This window comes from Ovis canadensis, chromosome 1 (genome assembly GCF_042477335.2).
Source record: "Ovis canadensis isolate MfBH-ARS-UI-01 breed Bighorn chromosome 1, ARS-UI_OviCan_v2, whole genome shotgun sequence".
NCBI lineage: Eukaryota > Metazoa > Chordata > Mammalia > Artiodactyla > Bovidae > Ovis > Ovis canadensis.
Genome location: NC_091245.1, coordinates 142,416,123 through 142,438,248, shown reverse-complemented (window position 1 = coordinate 142,438,248; position 22,126 = coordinate 142,416,123). Strand labels below are relative to the sequence as shown.

The 22,126-nt window shown below is 38.5% G+C and overlaps 3 protein-coding genes across 7 annotated transcripts in view; 2 read left to right on the top strand and 1 right to left on the bottom strand.

The window, feature by feature from the left end:
- Positions 1-3,072, top strand: part of CXADR (CXADR Ig-like cell adhesion molecule) — a 67,098-nt gene extending 64,026 nt beyond the window's left edge. For 2 of the 4 annotated variants that reach the window (XM_069550167.1, XM_069550129.1), the window contains one exon: positions 267-671. Coding sequence is in view for 3 of the 4 variants with exons in the window: in XM_069550129.1 (XP_069406230.1) it covers positions 267-289 (23 nt within the window). In the remaining variant the exon portion in view is untranslated. Of the gene's footprint in view, positions 1-266 lie in introns of all 4 variants that reach the window. The other 2 variants (XM_069550138.1, XM_069550148.1) reach the window with 2 other exon arrangements.
- Positions 784-20,823, bottom strand: BTG3 (BTG anti-proliferation factor 3). Of its 2 annotated transcripts, none has more exons than XM_069550192.1 (5): positions 20,587-20,823; positions 17,020-17,198; positions 12,291-12,428; positions 6,894-7,101; positions 784-1,446 (listed from the first exon to the last, which is right to left on the bottom strand). In XM_069550192.1, exons 2-5 carry the CDS (start codon positions 17,190-17,192, stop codon positions 1,207-1,209), a joined length of 759 nt encoding a protein of 252 aa, XP_069406293.1. In that variant the 5' UTR covers positions 17,193-17,198; positions 20,587-20,823; the 3' UTR covers positions 784-1,206. The 2 variants fall into 2 exon arrangements, with proteins under 2 accessions (XP_069406293.1, XP_069406303.1); XM_069550202.1 differs by having other exon boundaries at positions 20,516-20,753.
- Positions 18,040-20,594, top strand: LOC138440326 (basic salivary proline-rich protein 4-like). The gene is made up of 4 exons (XM_069589669.1): positions 18,040-18,051; positions 19,379-19,493; positions 19,619-19,871; positions 20,012-20,594. Exons 1-4 carry the CDS (start codon positions 18,040-18,042, stop codon positions 20,592-20,594), a joined length of 963 nt encoding a protein of 320 aa, XP_069445770.1.
- Positions 20,824-22,126: the final 1,303 nt, after the last annotated feature.

Sequence of the window (22,126 nt, the reverse complement as noted above, 5' to 3'; positions counted from 1 at the left end):
TGTATCTTTATGATTTGTGCACTTTTCTGGTAGTCTATACTCAATAAAATTTATCACCAGGCAACAGGAATATCTGGAACAGCCAAGGACATCCAGTGTTTATTAGCAAGTGGTGATTTTTCTGATTAAATAATTTAGGACTAGAAATTTAAAGATGTGGATAATGAGAAAGTGTAATGATCTTAGTTTTTTAAAATATACCTCTGGGGAAAAAAATCCAATTTTTTTTTTTAATCCGAATTTTTTTTATCTTTTTGTTTTTGTAGTTCAAGTACACTTACAAGACTGATGACACTACAGCGGTATAAATTTGAAGGACCACTGAAGAATCTGAAGTACTGTACTATTTGACTTTATTTTAGACCACTAATAAAGACTTAAACATGCTGAAGAAAAAAAGCACAAGGCAGAGTTTAGAGCATCTACAAGAACATTTCTGCTTTATGCAATGGCACTAGGCCTATAAGCCAGATGTCTTATCAACATTTGTACAGGCCAAATTCTAGGCTAAGAAAATCCTATATATAGTGACTCTGATGACTGAAAGATGTTTCACTATATTTATATTTTCAATTAGCTACTAACATATTTTAGACTTTTTGTATGAATCACTTGCTACTATAGCCTTTGGAAAGTTATGGTTAATAAAAAATTAATTTTTTAAAGAAAAATAGAAATTGCTACATTGCTTTTTCTTTGCTAAATATTTAATTAAACACACTGCGGTGAGATATCCCTTTCACTCTTCTCTGTTTGTACACAGAACAGAAGCACACATTGGCATGCCTCAAACTACTTTTTATTTGCAACTACATGATTTTATGCAATTCTTCTAAACAACATAAAATAGATTTCCATGTGTATAAATAACTTACATACTTTCCATAAATGCTCAAAGGTGCTAGAACAGATCATCCACTCCTACAGTATCCTCATAAGCAACAGAGCTGATGCACAATATATAAATACTCAAGTTTAATATTAAAAACTCAGGCACTTGACTAACTTTTATAAAGTTTCTCAAACTATATCAATATATCTAAAGTGCATATATATTTTTAAGAAAAGATTATTCTTAATAACTTCTCTATAAAAATAAGTTTGATGGTTTAGCCCATCTAACTTTACTACTTTAAGTATGAACTTTTAATGCGTAGTCAGGCTTATTCTACCTTCTCTCAACATGACACCAACAGACAAAAGCAGCTAGTGAGGTGCTAACATGTGAGGATTAATCCAGTGATTGCGGTCACAATGCATTCCAGGAGGAGGTACCCATGTTACTGGAATTGGGCGATATGGTTTATTCTTCCGTCCCTGATTTGGATAACCAAATGGAATGGGAGGAGGGTAGTGACTTTGATTGCCATTCCCTCGATACATTATTGGCTTTTTTCTGGGCAACGGGTGCCACATTGGAAGAGGTGGGAATATCAATTCCGAAATCTGTAGGGAAAAGAAAATGGTAAATTAATAAAACTCACTCACCCACAACCCAAAGAGTAGCTCTAGGGGACATTCCCTACAGTCAAGTCTAAATATGTTAAAAACTTCAAATATAGTAAGTGATCAGTGTTTTTCAAATGAACGAAAATTAATAAACTCAAACACACCCCTCAAAAACCAGGTATTCTCTGGCTATATCAAGCAGAAAAGGTGAAAACACAGAATGAGTAGAGGCCTATAAGGACATATCATGTTTAAGACCGCTGGTGTCCAAAGCTGGCTAAAGAGTCACCTATGAAGCTTTTAAACACAAAAATATCATGCCCCAGTCCTGTTCTACTGAACAATCTTAACAAAATTTTAGGAAGAGAGGCCAGGTATTTTGATGACACTCTGCAGGTGATTCTAATGTAGCCCAGTTTAGCATTTTGGAACAACAGTCTTAGATTATCCTGTAAGTCAAGTGGGACATCAAGTTCACATTATGCAAAATGTTTTCAGCAGTTTTGGACCTCTATGCTCAGAATACTGTGCCCTGTGACTATGAGTTTCAGAGTTCTCTGATTTCTAATCTGCTCTTAGCATAGGGATTAAAAAATTTATATTCTGTATATCAGCACTACATTTAGGATAGAAAATTCAAAAGGCACGAAGCTGTATATAGTGGGAAAAAAAGTCTCTCTTTATCTGATTACCAGCTACCCTCTCAGAGGCAGCAAACACTGATCAATTTTTTGATTATCTTTAGAGATATTCTATGAATATACTTGTGTGTACATCTATATACACATTAAATATCCACAATTCTGCATACTGCTTCTACACTCAATAAATACATATCAGAGACATTCATATCAATATATAATGACTTTTTTCATAAATCTACAGCTAGACAGTAATGCAACGACTATGCCATAACTAAATTAAGTGGTATCTTGTTGATAGGACATTTCGGCTGCTTTCAGTCTTTTAAAAAAAAACGATGCACAAAAACAAACAAAACAATGCTGCAGTGAATAACCTTAGCATGCACAGTTAATTCTTGATTACCTACAATAATGGGGAAATGAAAAAATTTATTAAGAGTTCCAACTAATAATTGACCTATACTATACCTAAACCAACAGCGAAGTGGAATGTTTTCGTTCCTTTCTACATTGGGGTCCTGGTAAGCTTTTAAAACTCAGAAAGTAGACACAATTCTGGAATAATGATTCCCACAAGCAACCACTGTTCAAACTTCTATCACAGACTGAGTTTTCCCTGTTTGTGAACATCATATAAATGGAAGGTATATATTCTTTTGTGTCTAGCAATATTCTTTTTTGGGGGCTGTAACACATGACTTTTGGGATCTTAGTTTCCCAACCAGGAATCAAACTTGTGCCCTTGGCAGTGAAAACAATAGTCCTTAACCACTGGACCACCAAAGAATTCCCTGGCAAAATTCTTTTGCTCAACAGAATGTTTTTTAGGTCCTTCCGTACTGTGTCTATTATGAAATGTTTTATTGCTGTTATCCTACTGTATGAATGAATATATGACTATCTTCCCCCATTCACTTGTTAATGGATATTTGTTTTTTTTACTGTTCTATAAAAAAAGCTGTTATAAACATTCTAGTAAGAGGCTTTGTAGATATGGTTCATTTCTCTTGTTAAATACTTAGGAATGGAACTGTTGGGTTATACAGCAGATGCATATTTAAGTGCCAAGCAGTTTTCAAAGTGGTTGTACCATTTTTTACACTTCAATCAACAGTTTATGAATCCAGTTTCTTCACATCCTTGTCAGCACTTGGTACTGTCAGATGTTTTAATTTTAGCCATTCTGAAAGTAGTGTTTCACTGTGGCTCAAATTTACAATTACCTGATAACAAATAAGACTGAGCACCTTTTTCATTTGCTTACTGGCCATTTATATAACTTCTTTTGTACAAATGTTTTTTCACATCTTATACCCACTGTTGTTATTTGGATCATTTGTCTTTTATTGTTGATTTATAGGACTGATTTTTAAAGTATATTCTGAAAACAAGTCCTTTGACAAATATATGTATTGAGAATATTTTGTTCCAGCCTATACTTCTGCCCGTTCATTTTCTTTACGGCTTCTTTTGATGGGCAAAAAGTTTTAATTTTGATGAGGTCAAATTTATTAACATTTTTGGAAGAAATCTTTGCCTATCCTAAATAATAAAGGTATCTCCCTATGTTTTCTTCCAAGTGTCAGAGATTTAGCATTTATGTTTAGGCCTGTGACCCATTTAAAATTAGGTTTTTTTTTTTTTTTTAATGTATGGTATAAGGTAGCAGTTAGGATCACTTTTTAAAAAACAAACGGATTATCCAATCGTTTCAGTACCAGTTCTTATAGATATTTTTCCCCACTGAATTCCTTTGGCACTTATTAAAAAAATTTTTGTACATAAGGAGTCTACTGTCTGTTCCAATAATATATTTGTGTATTTTTAAACCATTATCACAGGGATTCCCTAGTGGTTCAGTGGTAAAGAATTCGCCTGCCAGTGTAGGAAAGACGGGTTGATTCTTGGGTAGGGAAGATGCCCTGGAGAAGGAAATCATAACCCACTCCACTATTCTTGCCTGGGAAATCCCATGGACAGTGGAGCCTGGTGGACTACAGTCCATGGGGTCACAAAAGAGTCAGACACGACTTGGTGACTAAACAACAAACTATTAACACACTGTCTTGATAAACATAACGACTTGATATTAATGTGAGATCTCTGACTTGATTCTCCTTTCTTTGAATTTTATCTAGAAAAAAGCCTTTTGGGATTTTGATAGCAAGGTGAATCTGTAGACCAATTTGGGGAGAAATTATATAATCTTCATTCTTAGTGGAGAATTATCTTTGAGGTTCCTTTCAGAAAACACAGACCCCTATCAGAGAACAAAAACCCCCAAGCTAGAAATTATTTTGTGTATATTTTGATAACCTCTTTTTTTAAGGTTCTTCTTGGTAAAGCCAGATTCAAGATGAAAAAAAATAGGTAAAAAAGATCTTAAAGTGGACCATCTGCTCCAACTTTCTACACAATGACTGTTAAGAGCTGAACTATGCTTCTTCATTATGAAATATTTTATAAGTGAATGTAATGTCAAAAAGAACTGTTATATTTTAAAAGCACATAAAAGATACTTCCATTTCTATGCTTTTCTGTTAGAATTTTATCCCAGTAGTCTTTCAACAAGGGGGAAAACAAGTACAATTTAATTTTAAAAGAAAATCTAAAAATTAACTTGTCGATTTACTTGTAAAAATTAGTAGCAATAAGTTCAATTTGGGATTCATATTCTTGCTTTACTGAGTAACAACAAATAAAATTCTGAGATAAAATTACCACACATCTCAATGAATTGCAGGTAATTTAACAATGGTAATTTGTAGCCAGGACATGGAAGCAACCTAGATGGCCATCAGCAGATGAATGGATAAGAAAGCTGTGGTACATATACACAATGGAGTATTCCTCAGCCATTAAAAAGAATACATTTGAATCAGTTCAAATGAGGTGGATGGAACTGGAGCCAATTATACAGAGTGAAGCCAGCCAGAAAGAAAAATACCAATACAGTATACTAACACATATATATGGAATTTAGAAAGATGGTAATGATAACCCTGTATTCGAGACAGCAAAAGAGACACAGATGTATAGAACAGACTTTTGGATTCTGTGGGAGAGGGAGAGGGTGGGATGATTTGGGAGAATGGCACTGAAACATGTATACTATCCTGTAAGAAACGAATCGCCAGTCTAGGTTCGATACAGGATACAGGATGCTTGGGGCTGGTGCACTGGGATGACCCAGAGGGATGATATGGGGAGGGTGGTGGGAGGGGGGTTCAGGATTGGGAACTCATGTACACCCGTGGCAGATTCATGTCAATGTATGGCAAAACCAATACAGTATTGTAAAGTTAAATAAATAAATAAATAAAAGTTAAAAAAAACAATGGTAATTTGTAGTACATAATGCATCACACAGAGGGGAAAAAAGTCCAAAAAATTTATGTCAGTGGTCTTAAAATGATCCCCGAAATACAAATATTATGTTTACTTATCTATATAGGGACTCGCTTGGAAAGGATACAAAAATAACTGGTAATGAACAACTTCATGCAAGGGCACAAGACTGGTGGTTGGGGAAGAGGAGGACGTGTCACTGTTGTACTCTGGCTTTCCAGGTGACGCTACTGGTAAAGAATCTGTCTGCCAGTGTAGGAGACGTTAAGAGATGTAGGTACAATCCCTGGATTGGGAAGAGTCCCTGAAAAAGGGCATGGCAACCCCTCCAATATTCTTGCCTGGAGAATCCCATGGACAGAGGAGCCTGGTGGGCTACTGTTCATAGAGTTGCAGAGTTGGACACACTGAAGTGACTCAGCATGGACGCACATACTGTTTCAAGTTAATTTTTTTTAAAGGTTCAGTCTCTAATACTCGTGATACTCTTGATTTCTTACTCATTAAAGACTAAATTCTCATTTTAGGCCAAATCAAACCCTACCAGAAACCTGTTATGTTTAATTATATCTAATTAAGGCCAACTTAATAAAAATAGGTATATTTAAAAATAGACTCAAAATCAGAAAAAGTACATGTACAAAAGAAGGCTCAACTCAAAAGATTTTTCTTTTTTTACTTGAAAATATTTCCTGTTGAAAAGTACCGTTGTTAAGAATTTTTCAAACTATAATACATTAACTGTATGTGGGGTATAATAAATAAGTGAACAAAGTACACACATGACTGCTGTGTGTTAGTTGCTCAGTTGTGTCCCACTCTTTGTGACCACACAGACCACACCCTGCCAGGCTCCTCTGTCCATATAATTCTCTAGGCAAGAATACTGGAGTGGGTCGCCATTCCATTTTCCAGGGGATATTCCCAACCCAGGGATCGAATCTGGGTCTCCTGAATTGCAGGCAGATTCTTTACCAACTGAACCAGCAGGGAAGCTCTCATGCTTGCTATATAATTCTTTACATGTTAAGGCAAAGAAAGATACTGTTTGGGCTTGAAAGAAAAATTAAAGAAAAATTTATTGAGGTTTCTCTTTAACCACAGAGAGGGAGGAACATGAAAGTTAAACCTGAAGTTACAAATTGGAAGTGTTATAGGCTACAAAAAAAAGTGGCTGTTTCTCAAAGCACTAAGGATTTTAAAACATCAGGAATGTTTTATTTCCATGATTCTTCCTATTCTTTTTGAAATATATTTATCCTACTTATTGAATAGTAAAGCAGACCTTTGATAACATGACTCAAGATGCCTATTCTACTTCCCCTTAATGTGGAAAGGCAAGAACTGTGATCTAAAATCTCAACTCAGAAACCCTGGGCAATATGAGGACTACCCAGCATGACCTTGCAAGCCCTGCTTAGGACCTTCAGTATAGAGCCACTTCATGGTTACCTGGTACACAGGGCTGGGGGTCGCAGCCACAGAATTCGGTTTCACTTCCACTTCCTTACATGTTTCTTCATCTGAAGAAGAGGATCCTGAATGATAATCAGAGGTAACCTTATCAAGGGCCCTGGTAACTTTCTTGGAAATCTCATCCTTGTTCTCATCCTCATTTTCAAAGCTGGCAACAATGAATGCATTATTTTTCTCTCCATACCTAAGAATAAAAAAATCCAAAAACTTAGAAACCCTGAAGTTATATCAACAAAGCAACAATGTCCATAAAAACAACTGAACAGGTCTGGACATGCCACCAGTCCTGGGCCATGAAGGAACCCTCCCAGAACTTGATTCTACATATATAGTATGTTAACCCAGCTCCATGCCAACAGGCAGGCCACACTTTTCCAGTCTATTAACGTACCAAAAAAGTGACCTCATTCATTCTTTTTTCCGATTTTCTTTTCTACTGCCCCAAGAGAAATTCATGGATTACATTTTTGTATGCACCACTGAAATTGGCCATACATTAATGTATTGGCCATTTACATTAATACAGTAAAACTTTCTAATGAATTTTTAATTGACCTCTATATTAAGATCATAGTAATTCAAGTCAAAAATCAACTAGATATTTCTCATGGGATTTACTTTTATTGCAGTTAAATTAAAAAAGGGGCCTGTGTTTCCTGTATCTACACTGACAAAAATGAGAACTGAGGCAACTGTTGAGGTTAAAGAGAAAAAGAAAATATAGCTACTGTTGAGGAAAATAAAAGGATTTTTCTTGAATTACACTGCTGATTTCACAGAGATTCCTATGATAAATGTTCATTTCCTTTAAATTAAGCAGTGTTTTTTATTCTTCCAAAACATTCTTAAAGCCTTGATCTAAGAAAAACTGTCAGGATATCTAACTTTGGCTATTGGTTACTAGAAAAAAAAAATTCTGCGATCAGGGGAAAATAGCATAACACATAGTAAAACTAGGAGTTTTCATTGAGAGGACAGAGAAGAAACCCACAAATCTAATAAATTAGACATCATAAACACTATGAAACAATTTCTAGGAAGTGTTAGGACAAAGGAAATGAACTGTTAAGCAATCTTACACGGCATGTAATTAAAGTTAAACAAATGATTCCAAGCTTACAAAATATAAGAATGACTTCAATAGAAAAATAAGGTTAACTATGATGTCAATTAATTTCATTTCAAGATAACTCATCTCAAATTATTTATGAATCAGGATATTTACAGTTAAGTAAAAGGCCTAATTACAACAAAGTCTATGAAAGTTTAAATGGCAATCAAGTAGTCTCATAGGTGAGTTCTATTCCTTTCCGCTGTGCTATCTTCTATTCTCATGGGCTGAATGGGGCCATAAACACAATCTAAATACAGTATATAATTCCTTTTTCTATTCTTTTTCAGTCTATCTCATAAACCGCTATAGGATGGTGGAAAGAGCACAAGACATATTTTTGGTTCTGCTCTGCCATATACTAGCTGTACCCAGGTTCAAGTTATTCAGTCTCTCCAGGCCTTAGTTTCTTATCTGCAGGATGAGGAAGCTGGAAGTAGTTGGATAGTGGTTGTTCTTCAACTGGTGAGTCTTCTTAGAAAATGCCTGAACAACTGGGTGAGTTCTTTACAACACAGAATTCATGAACTACAATTTCAACTCAGGCAAAACAGAAAGGCAAGAAATCTGAGAAAAAACCCTACCTCAGTAGAAACAGAAACCTAAATCAAGGGCAGACATCTAAATGACTGAAGGATCAGCTTTATTAACTCAGATTTCTTTGGTACTTGAGCTCAGTTAGGTTTTGCCTTTTTCCCTTGGTAGTATTTTGGCATGAGGGCTCTCTTCAGGGTAAGTGAAGCAGCTTACTGTATTACCGTAATATTAGAACATACAATTAATTCCTCAGAATTAGTAAGGGACAAGTTTTAAACTTTACAATTTAAAATTTAAACACACTGCTGAAACATTAAGACCAACTGAGTTAATTTGAAAAATATCAATAGTATCTAATGCTCTTTATCTTCCAGGAAAAGAAAGGATTACAGAAATTACAAACAAGAAGTGTAGACTACTGAGTAGATAATAACATGCCAGCTATTTGCAGGATTTCTCCTTATAGGAAAGATCTGTTTTCTATTTAGTATAATCTGAAGTATTTCATGAAGTGATAACCTTTCTAACTATACAACGCTTTTGCATTCTTCCAATATCTATCCTGATGGAATAATTCTATGAAAAACGTTCTAAGTAGATTTCAAATGTTTTTTTAAAACCATAGTCTTTAGTATACAATGATTTATTATTTTTAATGACTCAGATTATTTATTCAACTATGTAACTGCTATATCAGTTTTAGTTTTCAGAATATTCCCAGTTTGGATTCAAAAGCACTAATAAATATCTCAATTTCCTTTATTAATTTATAGCAATCATCTCTACCCAATTACTAACACTTTGTTTCCCCTGGGATTTCTATCATCATTTAATTAACATTCTGAAGATAATTTCTAGTAACTGTGAAGAAACTCACATCATAGTCAATTTGAGGCAAAATTTTGATCATACAGAAGGCAATGCAAGGATTTTCTTATACTAGCAAGATGAGAAAGCTCAGTAATTTTCATTATCTGGTATTATCAAATAATGAAGTATTCACTTAAGTAAAACAGAATGTCCATGTAACTAAAGCTCTCATCTTCAGGTGTCAAGATATGGTTTAGGCATTTCAAATCAATATGTCCAAAATGTTCATGTAATTCGCCAACTTCTTAAACACCCTTGGATACAGAAACTTTCCCCTAATTATTTAAGACTGTTGTATTAAATATTTCTTATTTGACAGTGTGATAATATATTTGGTTCAACTCTTGCTTTTTTGTTCCCACTTCTATGTTAGACTATTACTTTTTTTTGTAGATTTATGACAACAGTATCCTGGGGGACTGATTGCAGGACCATCCCCTCCCCTTCCTCTCCCAATGCCAAAATCTATGGCTGCCCAAGTATTGTACCTTAAATAAAATGGCAAGGTATTTGCATACAACCTGCCCACAGGCTCCCATACACTTTAAATTATCTCTAGATTACTTATCATATCTGCTGCTGCTGCTAAGTCGCTTCAGTCGTGTCTGACTCTGTGCGATCCCATAAATGGCAGCCCACCAGGCTCCCCCATCCCTGGGATTCTCCAGGCCAGAATACTGGAGTGGGTTGCCATTTCCTTCTCCAATGCATGAAAGTGAAAAGTGAAAGTGAAGTCGCTCAGTCATGTCCGACTGTTAGCGACCCCATGGACTGCAGCCCACCAGGCTCCTCCGTCCATGGGATTTTCCAGGCAAGAGTACTGGAGTGGGGTGCCATTGCCTTCTCTGCTTATCATATCTAATACAATGTAAATATTATACAAATACTTTGAATATTATGTAAATAGTTGCATAGCATGGCAAATTCAAGTTTTGCTTTTTAGAACTTATCTAATTTTTTGCCCTCAAATATTTTTGAACTAAAGTTGGTTGAATGCATGGATATGGAATCGTCAGATATGGAAAGTCAACTGTATTTTGAACAATCCTCCTTCAAATGTCATGTAAATCTTTATGGGCTTAAAAAACTATACAACTAACTTAAAGAACTGTGCATGAAGTAAGAGTAAATCAGGATCAAAGTGTAGGCCTTTAAAAGTAAGCATTTCAATATAGTCAACTTTGTGATAGCTATTTCTTGTATACTGAAAAGTCTTCTGCAGGGATTCAGTGGACCAAGTCTACAAAACAAAGTCTGACCCTGGCCGGAGGTAAGTCCTTCCTTAGTCCCAGACTCTAAAAACTGTCTGACCTTCTAAGTACAAAAATCACTGCTATTCCTTTTTATGAGAAACAAGTACTAGAGAATCTACGTGCCCCCAGCTTCCCAAAGCAATAAGCTTACGTAAGACACCAGTTTATATCAAGCAGCTCCAGGGTGGTCCAGAAAATTGTTGCAGAACAACCATGTATTTATCCAGCATGTCCTCATCACCACTTTCATTGATGAAGATCAAGTCACAGCCTATGACCACCTTTAGAACATATTAGGGTTACATCAAAAGCACCTCTACTACAATCAATGGGTGAACTGTGCCTCTAAACCAAAGAGAAAACCCTAAAGAAACAGCTGTAGGAAATCACTCGCAGGGAGTTCCATCTGCTCATTCTGTTCCTCCTGCCTGGAAACACCCACTTTGTCATCTAGTCAACTACAACTCCTTCCCCACTCAGCTCAAGTACCACCTACTCAATAAAATCAGTCCTCTGTATCCATGGGTTCTGTATCTGCGCATTCAGCCAACCACAGACCAAAAATATTTGGGGGGAAAAAATATCACAAAGTTTGTAAAAGAAAAACTTGAACTTTTTCAATTTAAGGCAACTATTTACATAGCATTTACATTATATTAGGTATTATAAGTAATCTAGAGATGGTTTAAAGTAAATGGGAGGTTATACATAGGTTATATGCAAATACTGCACTATTTTATATAAGGGACTTGGGCATCCGAGGATCTTAGTTCTGGCTGTGCATGTGCGTGTGTGTGCGTGTGTGTGGTGAGGAGTGTCCTGGAACTAATCCTTCACTGATATACCAAGGGGTGACTACAGTCTTCCGTGAGGCAGTAACTTTCTCTTTTGTGCCACCAACCAGTGCATCTTGTACATATTTCTATTATAGCATAAATCTCACTCTGTTGTTATCTGCTTATTCTTTCTTCTCCCTTATTAAACTACCTGAAAGAATAATGTCACTTTCATTTCCACAACTAAGAATGCCTGGTCCACAATGAATGCTTTTAGAGTAAATGAAGTTCAATTTCATACCTAACACACCTACCTTTTACAATTCTGCTCATTAGGAGACAAGAAATAATTTCCATTATGAAAATAAAACCATGAAAATTTCACTCAGCCACTTAAAAGCCAAAAAGCGAGGAGAGAGGCAACAGTGAAAACAAACAGCAACAGAGACCAACCAAAAGTAATTATCCAGTATTATTTGGGATTAACAGCTTTCCTAGTTTGAAGACGGGAAAGACAAGGGCACCATCAATGGGAGATGGTAATAACTGACCTACAGGGAATCAAGGTATCTAAATTCTACAATAAATGTGGTAAATCTCTTCAAAAAAAAACTCTGCTCTATTATTTCTTAAGTTTCTTTAGTTGTAAAACAGGAGTGTAACCAATCTTTTACTATCACCTCCAAGAAGAATAGTTTACAAAATTCACTTCTGAGAAAGCCAAACAACCAGCTCCTGGCCATTAAGATACGTGTACAGGCGGTACCTGAGAGAATTTCATAAAAATCAGTTCCAACATGGTAATCAGTTCAGTTGCCAAACTCACCTACAGCACACCTCACATGGGTCCACCCATAGAGTGAGTTCCTTTGGCAAGCCCAGGTCACTGTACAAGATGCAGCTGTTCTCACAGGCTTTCAGGACATCAGGATCAACTCTCTGAAACTTATTGACACGAATGCATCTACAAAAAAGTGGAGTAATGTTAATAGCTTTAAATAAAATTTAAATCAGAAACCTAGTTATATCTACGAGTATTTGCCAACATGAACTTAAAAAAAAATAAAACCCTGGTAAAGAACTCAGGAATACCTATCCTAAATAGATAACAAATCTGAACTAAAGGCAAAGAGGTAGCAGCAGCATCGCTATCCAGCCTGGTAGAAAGAAAAGGGCATCTGCATGAGTACAGGGAAATGAGTAGGACTGGCTCTACCTCATTTCAGATAGTAACTACTCAACCTCACATGTACTTCAATAAGCAAGGAGTATGTAAGTGCATGAAATTACTTAGAACTTTGAATGCAAAAAATCAGCCAAATTCCTATATAACAAAATCTCCAGCTAACAAAAAGACCTCAACTAATGTTTTAAACAATATTTATAAATTTTTGTCACAAGTTTTGCTCTGTCACTACTTTGCTTAAGAAGGATATCCTTTGCCTTACCTGTAACTGTTCTCTAAATACCAAATTAATCAAGGACACAGAACCATTTATATCATGTATTAAGAGTAAAATATAATCCAAAAGTGTTACTGGCTTATTTAAGTTGTGTTACTCGAGGGTTTTCTTATTTAGTTAGCAAAAAGGTGAAAAAATTCTAAACCAATAAAGACTGTTCTAGCACAGAGTTTATAGGATCTTAGTTCCCTGACCAGGGACCAAACCTGGGCCCACAGCAGTAAAAGCACAGAGTCCTAACCACTGGACTACCAGGGAATTCTCATCTGTCCCATTTTTTCTTTTAACCTAAGAAGTACCAACCACAGCTACCTAACAGAATGCTCAAAGATGGCTCTCAGTATGAATGCAAAAATACCTGTTAAAGTAAGTATCCTGATTGCATAGAGAAATTTTTAGTTACAATGAAAGTATTTACTGCCTACAGCTAAGAAATGAACCAAGAGAATCCAGGTTTTTGTACTAATCCTGATTTATAGGGTGAAAGTGTGAAACTAAGAGTGTTAAGTCTCTCAGTCATGTCCAACTCTTTGTGATCCCCATGGACTGTAGCCCCCAGGTTCCTCTGTTCAAGAGATTCTTCAGGCAAAAATACTGGAGTGGGTAGCCATTCCCTTCTCCAGGGGGTCTTCCCATCCCAGGGATTGAACCTGGGTATCCTGCATTGCAGGCAGATTCTTTACCATCCGAGCCACCAGAGAAGCCCACGATTTACAGGGTGACTTTAGATTAAATCATTTTACTTCTTTTTCAGACCCAAAGCTTTAAAATATAGAAAATATAAGTTAATTGACAAATATTGATAATACTACTAACTATAATACTGTAACATCAAGAGAATAATGTGTTTATATTTAGTCAATTTCCATTTTCATTTAAAACAGTGAAAAAGTTCTCATTAGATAATAGCTAATATATATTTCTAAGTAATAATAATAATAACCCTTTTTGAAGGTTTACCATGCAATGAAGAGTTTTCTAAATACTTTGTATGTATGGCCATACCTTGGACATTGTGGATTGGTTAAAGACCAGGGCAATAAAGCGAGTATCACGATAAAGCCAGTCACAAATTTTTGATTTCTCAGTGTATATAAAAGTTATATTTACACTACACTGTAGTCTATTAAGTAATGCAACAGCATTACATCTAAAACACAATATACATAGCTTTATGCTAAAAAATGCTAACCATTACCTGAGCCTTCATCAAGTCTCTGTAATAGTAACATCAAAGATCCCTTATTACAGATCACCAAAACAAATATAATAACAAGAAAGTATGAAATACTGTAAAGAATTACCAATATGTGACAGAGACGCAAAGTGAGCAAATGCAATTGCAAATGTGGCGCTGATAGACTTGCTCAATGCATGCTTGCACAAACCTTCAATTTATAAAAACCACAACATCTGTGATATGAAATAAAGCAAAGTACAATAAAACAAAGTATGTCTATATTAACTCTTTTAATTTTCACACTGATCCTGTGAGTTACATACTGTTTTCTCCATTGCAAGAAAGAAAGGAGGCAGAGAGAGTTTGAGTAACTTGCCCAACATTACCTGGCAAGAAAGCGGTGAATGGAGAGTTCAGATCCAGACCAGATGCCAAAGTTCATCTTATTAAACAACCCAATTAGGCCTATATTTATCATAACATCACCATTAACAATTTGGCAAATTCAGAGTAAAAATTAAAAACTAGTTTAAAACATGTAAAAAAATCTTTGTTCCTTTCTGTGAGATGGTCTTATGTTATAGATTCTAATGTTGTGTAGGTTGATTGAAAAGTCCCATGTGCTCAGGATCAAAATCAGTTAAGGGTAAGGAGATAGATCTTACATGTATATATGTATGTGTTTTTTAACATACAGTGAAGATACAGGCTCTAAGCTTAAAAAAATATATGTAAATATAAAGGCTTAGAGACTCTGCTTCAACAAAATCTGCATACCATACATATTTCTACGATGTTTTTTTTTCACTCTAGATACTGTGACTACTCACCCATTAGCCACTCTTCAAAAACAAGATTTTAAAAGTTGCATAAAAATAGTCTATCATTTACTTGACAGTGTAGTGCTTTCCAATTTTTTGCAATTATAAAGTGCAAGAAATATCCATATTCATACGTATTTGTCTGCATTTCTGATTATGCTTCTAGAATAGATTTTAGGAGACTCAGTTTTCAAAGACTATGAATATTTTTACAGATCTCCGTAATGTTGCCAAATTGCCCTTATTTGTATATGTTGCAGAGAAACATACTAATTTATAAAAACTTTAGAAGAAAAAGAACACCTCCAACCTACTCTATGAAGAGTCTAATAACTTAGGTTAATTCTATAGTCTACTCATTTTTATAAAAGAAACAACCCACTATTAACTCTAATAGTTTTCTACTTCAAAGATGGCTTCAAAATGACTCAATAATGATAGTTCTGATTACATGCCAATTTAATCCTGTTTGGCTAACTTTTTTCCTCAAGTTTTTGAAATTAATGGAAATGAAATTGTACACTGTCTGATCTTTAAGCATTTACTTGACAGTATCTCCTTTTTCAGTAACAGTACAGTGGCTTGGCACTACCAAAAGCCTTAATCCAATGTCAATTACATCAGTGTAAAAAGCCTCAAGAGCTCTAATTCACAAAAGCTGTTCACTTTATCAGAAATGAAGATGTGCAGGAAAAAATTAAGAGAATCCAGTGAGAGGATAAAAAACAATAACTTGAATTACATCCACATTTCTACTTTCACTCACCATATCTTCCAGTATACTAGGAAACCTCTTTGGATAAAAATGAGAGAGAAATATATCAATTACTTGATTCTTTTCAACAGATCACATGCTTACCTTGCTTTTCACAAATGAGAACTAAACAAGTCATATTTTCACCTCCTTTGCACACTCTGTGAATAGTCATACACTTGACAAGAGCTCAGTGACTGAAAGAAAATTCTTTTTACTGTCAAGCGCTGATTTGTGGAGGAATCTTTAGGGGCAGCAATATGCAAAAATAAAAGAATTTGTATTCATGACAGTCACAACTGTTCCACTTTTATTTTTTTGGTCACATCCACAAATGGGACACAGTTTGACAGCTGAGTTTAGTAGAACATTCTCAACTTAGGTTCCCAAATACTCACATAAATACTAAAGACAGAACATGCCAGGACATGTTTTACAGGAGTCTGCTCTTCTTTAAACTGTATATGGAACTTATAAACTGGAGTACAAAAGACAGCTGGGAGTGAGAATTGCCTTCATTCTCAGAGACAAGGCAGTGGTCAGACTGTGGTGTAACAGAAAGCTCCTAAGAATTTAGACTGAGTTAGACCTGAATTTAAATTCCAGAGCTAGTATTTACCATTTGCGAATCACAGGTAAGTTACCTTCATCTATAAAATGGTTACACTGGCTTCTACTACAACGAATTATGCACACTACAAATGAAATCATTCCTGTGTCAAGAACATGAGTGAGTGAAGTCGCTCAGTTGTATCCTACTCTTTGCAACCCCATGGACTGTAGCCTATCAGGCTTCTCCGTCCATGGGATTCTCCAGGCAAGAGTATTGGAGTGGGTTGCCATTTCCTTCTCCAGTGTCAAGAACGTATCAGGTGTCTAATAATCTTATTTCTCATTTGCCAGAAAACTTTTAATATGTCACATGTGATTTACTTTTAGATACAAAGAACTCATTTCTCTTAACTCTTTCCATGCCCTTTTCTAAGTGATAGTTTTAGGGGTCCTCTACAATTGTGAAAATCCTCAACTACCTGTGACACACAAAGGAAAACACTCAGGAGTCACACTACGACCACAAGACTAATTCCCAGGAGTCTACAGATTGGCCTCTCAAGTCCTGGCAGTAGGAGTCCCAACAACAAATGCTTGTATTTTAAAGTGAACAAGGAAAAAATAATTGAGCCACCCCTGAGCTGGGTATGATGCAGCTAAACAGTGAAAGACATGGACAGGACACCATCACTCCTCTGGCCTGGCACTTATTTGAGGAGCTGATGATCATCCTCTTCACTCAGTTCAATTCAAATGTCCAGTTCAATTCTAATGTCCAAGCCTACCTGTAGGCTTGTCCTTTTGATGGTTTTTCTGGATACCAGTGATTTTTATATTTTTCTTGAAGTATCAGGGTCAACTTCTCAGCAAACCTCTCGACTGCTTCTTTTTTCAATTTATCATGTTTTCGAACTAGTCTTGTGAAAAAGAAGACTACAGCAGCGATTTCGTTCTTCATTTTCTCCTGCAAAGATAAAATAGTTTTTCTCAAAAAACTGAAACATCAAAATTTGAAGATAAAGCTCTGTGAAACATACCTCCTTTACAGCCCCCTTTCCTCCTCCCAATTTTATCTCGTGTTTCATTGGCTGATATCTGGAGCAGGAACAGTCACTAATTTATGCCATAAAGACCTTATTATTAAATACTGCTTAAGAATTTTATCACCTTTGTATGGAGTTCACTAAAGAGAGCACACCAAATTGTTCCTGTCAGCTAAAATAAAAATCAGAGATATCACTCAAAGAGAAGCACTACAATGATACCACTATATAGTTTTTATTACATGCATAAATATTTAAGTACAATAACTCAACTTTAAAATTCTAATAACTTGTACTTTAAACATTAAAAAAATTCCACTTTAAAATCCAGTATTGTAGAGCCAATATAGAAAACAGTTTAGCAGTTCCTAAAAAGGTCATATATATATGGCTACCATATGACCCAGCAATTCTACTCCTAGCTCTATACCCAAGAAAAATGAAGCCATATGTTCACACAAAAGCTTGTCCACAAATGTCCACAGCAACATTATTCATGATAACCAAAAAGCAGAAACAAACTAAATGTGGAGCAACTGATATATGCATAAATAAAATGTGGAATATTATTCAGCAAGAGAAATGACAAACTGATAGGTGCTACAACATGTATGAACCTTGAATACATTATGCTAAGGGAAAGATGCCAAAAGACCAAATACTGTATAACACTAATTATATGAAATGTCCAGAATAAGCAAATCTATATAAACAGGAAATAGGTTAGTGGCCTAGGGGTAGGAGAAAGGGGGAGAAGGAGTGATGTCAGTGAGTGTAAGATTGCCTTTTGAAATGATGAAAATGTCCCAAAATTGACTGTGGTGATGGCTGTACAACTTAGTGAATATACTAATACCAATGAACTGTACATATTAAATGTGCGGATTATACAGTGTGTGAACTATATTTCAACAAACCTGTCATACACGAAGAAAAAGATCCACCATCGAGCTTCTATAAGCATTCTTTCAGGACCAGAGACATAAAACCAGCTCTATCAAAGCATATTTAAGAAAGTGGAAATCTGGGGTCATTCATGGAAAATCAAACTAAAAGGAATAATTAGAGATTCAGCTGCATTTTGGAACGGCCTCAAGAAGGATTCTTTATAAATGTCAGATCTGATTTATCATTGATTAATCCATAAAAGCAAAAACCTTGTACTGGATATCTTGTACTGGGATTGTTTCAATGTATAGTCTGTCTTTACCCGATGAGCTCATTCATTTGGCTGCTGTAACTTGGAGTTATCAGATGCTGCATTTACTAAGCAACACCACCTTTTCAGAACCAATTATTAAAGACATACAGCCCCTGCTATGTTTGGTGTAAAAACTGACTAACCTACCTATAGTTCTTTCAGATTTAAAAAGTAAAGCTGATTCTGTTAGCTTCCTTTTTCTTTTACCAAACTTCCTCTTAAAGTCTGTCTTCATGATTCCTTTCCTCCTTGTGCAAACTCAAACAAGGGATGTCAGTGTGAAATAAATTCTGTATGGTATTTGAGAAGTATGCTGGCAGCCATAGCTACCCTGATCCTAGATGGGAAGACACGCAAACCTCCCTCCTGGAACCCTAGAATGAGTTTCTTCTATGGCCAGCAGCACATAACCCCAGCCCTCTCCAACTGCTGTGCAGCCTCCTGTTGAAAAAAAACGTCAGCCATTTCCACGTATAAAGCTATATTTATACTCCACCACGTTATGATAGAAAAGAAAACCCACTGAAATTTAATATATGCTTTGGGATGAAACTTGCTGATGGAACTACATCAGCCTCCACCCCACCAAAAAAAATAAGGAATCACGCTAAAGAAATACACTCCATCCCCAACTAACTCATTTTCTTCATTCAATTTGCCAACTCTGCTCTACATATCTGAGTGTGGGGTTTTGTTTTCCTTTCCCGCTCCCCTCCCCCCTACCCCCGCCCGCTCGGCCCTCTGTTTCACATCAGAAAATAAAAGGAAGAAAGGAAGGAAAGAACCACTTAGTGGTGGCTTTGGGTTGTAACACAAGATGAGTCATATGGAATTTTTTTTTTTTTTCCACTTTTGAAGGAATAGTGCCTGAATTGCTGACAATTTAACCCACCCTCACAGGTCAGTATTCCAGGAGGATCCAAAGGGTACCCCCCCGAGGGGAGAGTTATAAAGTCAGGAAGCAGAACCCAGCAGGGCCCAGAAGACCCGAGGTACGCAAGGGAAGTTGTCTCGAGTAAGGGGCCGCAAACCCTCCACCCACACTCGGGGCGAAAAGCTCCCATTTTAAATCTCGCACGGTGACGTCATCCGGGGACGTAGTCACCGCGGCTGCTCCTCAAGTTCTACTTTGTTCCACAGTCTCCTCGGCTCCGGCGGCGGGCCGAGAACCCCAAGGAAAACCCAGCCCTGCCTGCCAGGAGTTTATAACTTTGTACTTTTCTCTCCCTTGTAACGAGAGGCGAGTGGCGCCCGTTTCTGGAAACAAGTATTTTTCCGGACAGACTTTCCCAAGGTTGAGGGAATCCCAGCGGCGGGGGGTGGGTGACGAGCCCCGCGGCGCCACAAAGCGGGCTCCGGACCCCGAGAGGCAGGATTCCCGCGGCGCTGGGAGGTGGGCTTATCAAGCCCGGCACTGGCACGGGGCTCTTGAGGAGCGCTAGGTGAGGGGGCACCCCACGTATCCACCCACTCCTGGAAGAACCGCCCGCGAGCGCGTCCAACTTCTGCAATCGCGGTTTTTCCCGAGTTAAGGGGGCAGGGCCCAGAGCCCCGTTCCCTTCCTCCCCCGCGAACAGTCCCGCAGGGTCGGCCGCCCCCGAGCAGGTTCCAGCCTTCGGAGGCCCGGGTTCGAGAACTCGACTGCCCTCAGGCGCGACCTCCCTCCATCCCCGAGACAGCAAGCCGGGTCTCCGGCTCCAAAAAACCCACGGCCGCGCGAGGAAGGCTGTCGCCCACCCCGAGCGGAAGGCAACGCGCTGTGGAAACGTGGCAGGAGCCTCTAGGCGGCGTCTCCGCCGTCGCGATGCCCCTGAGGGTCTCGCGGAAACCCTCGAGGACCGCCCCCTTCAGTCCCCAGCCCTTCCTTCGCGCCGGGCCGGAGCCGATGCAAGCCTGTTCGACCCCGCGCTCCTCGCGGTCCCCCCACGCACTGCCCGCCCGCGAGCCTTCGACGTGGCCTCCAGAGCGCCCGGACCACCCTCCTCCCGCTGCCCTCAGCCCCGCCATGTCCGCCTCCTCCTGGCCCAGTCCCCTCACCGCCGCCGCCTCCGCTGTGGGGCCACAGATTCGGCGACCCCGACAGTCCCCGGGCCGGGAACCGAACGTACCGCCTTAGCGGACCGGCGCTCGGTGGTAATGAGCGCAGCAAGCCTCGTCAGGCTTGTGAGGCTCCCGCGTCGTCGGGCTGCCAAGCGCGCGCGGAGAGGGCGGGCTGACTAGCGCGCGAGAGCTAGCGAACGCGGCCCAGAAGCGACGCGCGGGGGGCTCGCGGGCCGGAAGAGGGGCGGGGCGATGACCCGGGAAAGGGATGGCGCCGCTCAGGACTGGCTCGCGCTCCTAGGGGGAGGAGTCTGAGGCGGGGCCTCGCCTAGGCCACGCCCCCGGGGTCCCTGCCTCACGGTGCGGGCGGCGAAGCACCCTCAGTCGTATCACGCGCGCGGCAGACCCTCCAGTCCGAAGACAAGGGCAACAACGCCATCGGCTTTTCCCTTGCGGAAAGAACGGCACTGAGGGTCTAGCGCCAGCCCGACCCACCTGCTGCAGCCCCTTCGGGGGTCGTGTGGGCCACTTCCCCTCTGCTGCTGGGGCCTCTGCTTCTCCCTCTCGTGTCCTTGTCGCTCTGCGCCCTGACACCCCGTGGCAGGGAGGGCGAGTTTTAGACCCTGCTCTGTAGAGGCCCAGCTCTCTAGTCCGCGGGCTTGGGGGGCGGTGGTGGGGGGTGCGAGTAGGGGGCGTTTACACAGATCAGACGAAAGGCAGACGTTGCTTTGATGGACAGAACCTCTTCATTGGCTTGATAATTAGGGGCACGTCAGCTGTGCAGCCTCCTGGTGACATTTCAGTTTGTTTCAAAGTCCTAGTTGCGCCCCTCCCTGAGCGGCGGGTAGCTCCCTGAGAGCAGGGACTGCCGCCTGCTGACCTTTGTGTCCCAACCGGACACAAAAGAGGGTCTCCTGCACAAAAGAGGGTCTCCAGGGATATTAGCTGAATGAAACCTTGAGAGTCCAAGCTTTCTATTTCCCAGACACGTCTAGTCAAGGACTTCCACATGCAAAGTTTAATCTTTGAGCAAATACACATGTGAAAAATGTATATTAACTTTCTAGGGAAAAAAAAAAGAAACATCTTTCTAACGTTTCTTATTGGCGTCATGGTATTCGTTTTTTGAAAGCACTTTAATACATTAAACAGGCCAGAAAAATACAAGATATTTCTACTTTTTTTCTTTTAACTGAAAGCTAGCTTTCACTGTTTCTAGAAAAAGCACAATGCAAATTACTCAAGAACTTATTGTTTAAGTTATATGTTGACCAGATATTTCACTGCCTACTAGGCCTGGGATCATGTTCTCAGCCCAGTTCTATAAATATTTTAAGTTTGCATTACTGATGGTGAGTGTAGCCTATTTGCAATTCAAAATGCTAATTTTTAGCAGTAAAAAAAATATGCAATTCCCAAACCAGTACAATAAAACTGTGTGTGTGTGTGTTTGTATAAAGTATACTGTTCTAACTGAAGCTACTCACCGGTCAATTTAAAGAGGATGCTTAAATTCACACCCTAGTCTATTCTAGGAGGTATGAAGGTGTTTTCATTCTAATCTCTCAACTATCTGATTGAGATTATTTTACTGTTGAATACTTTTCT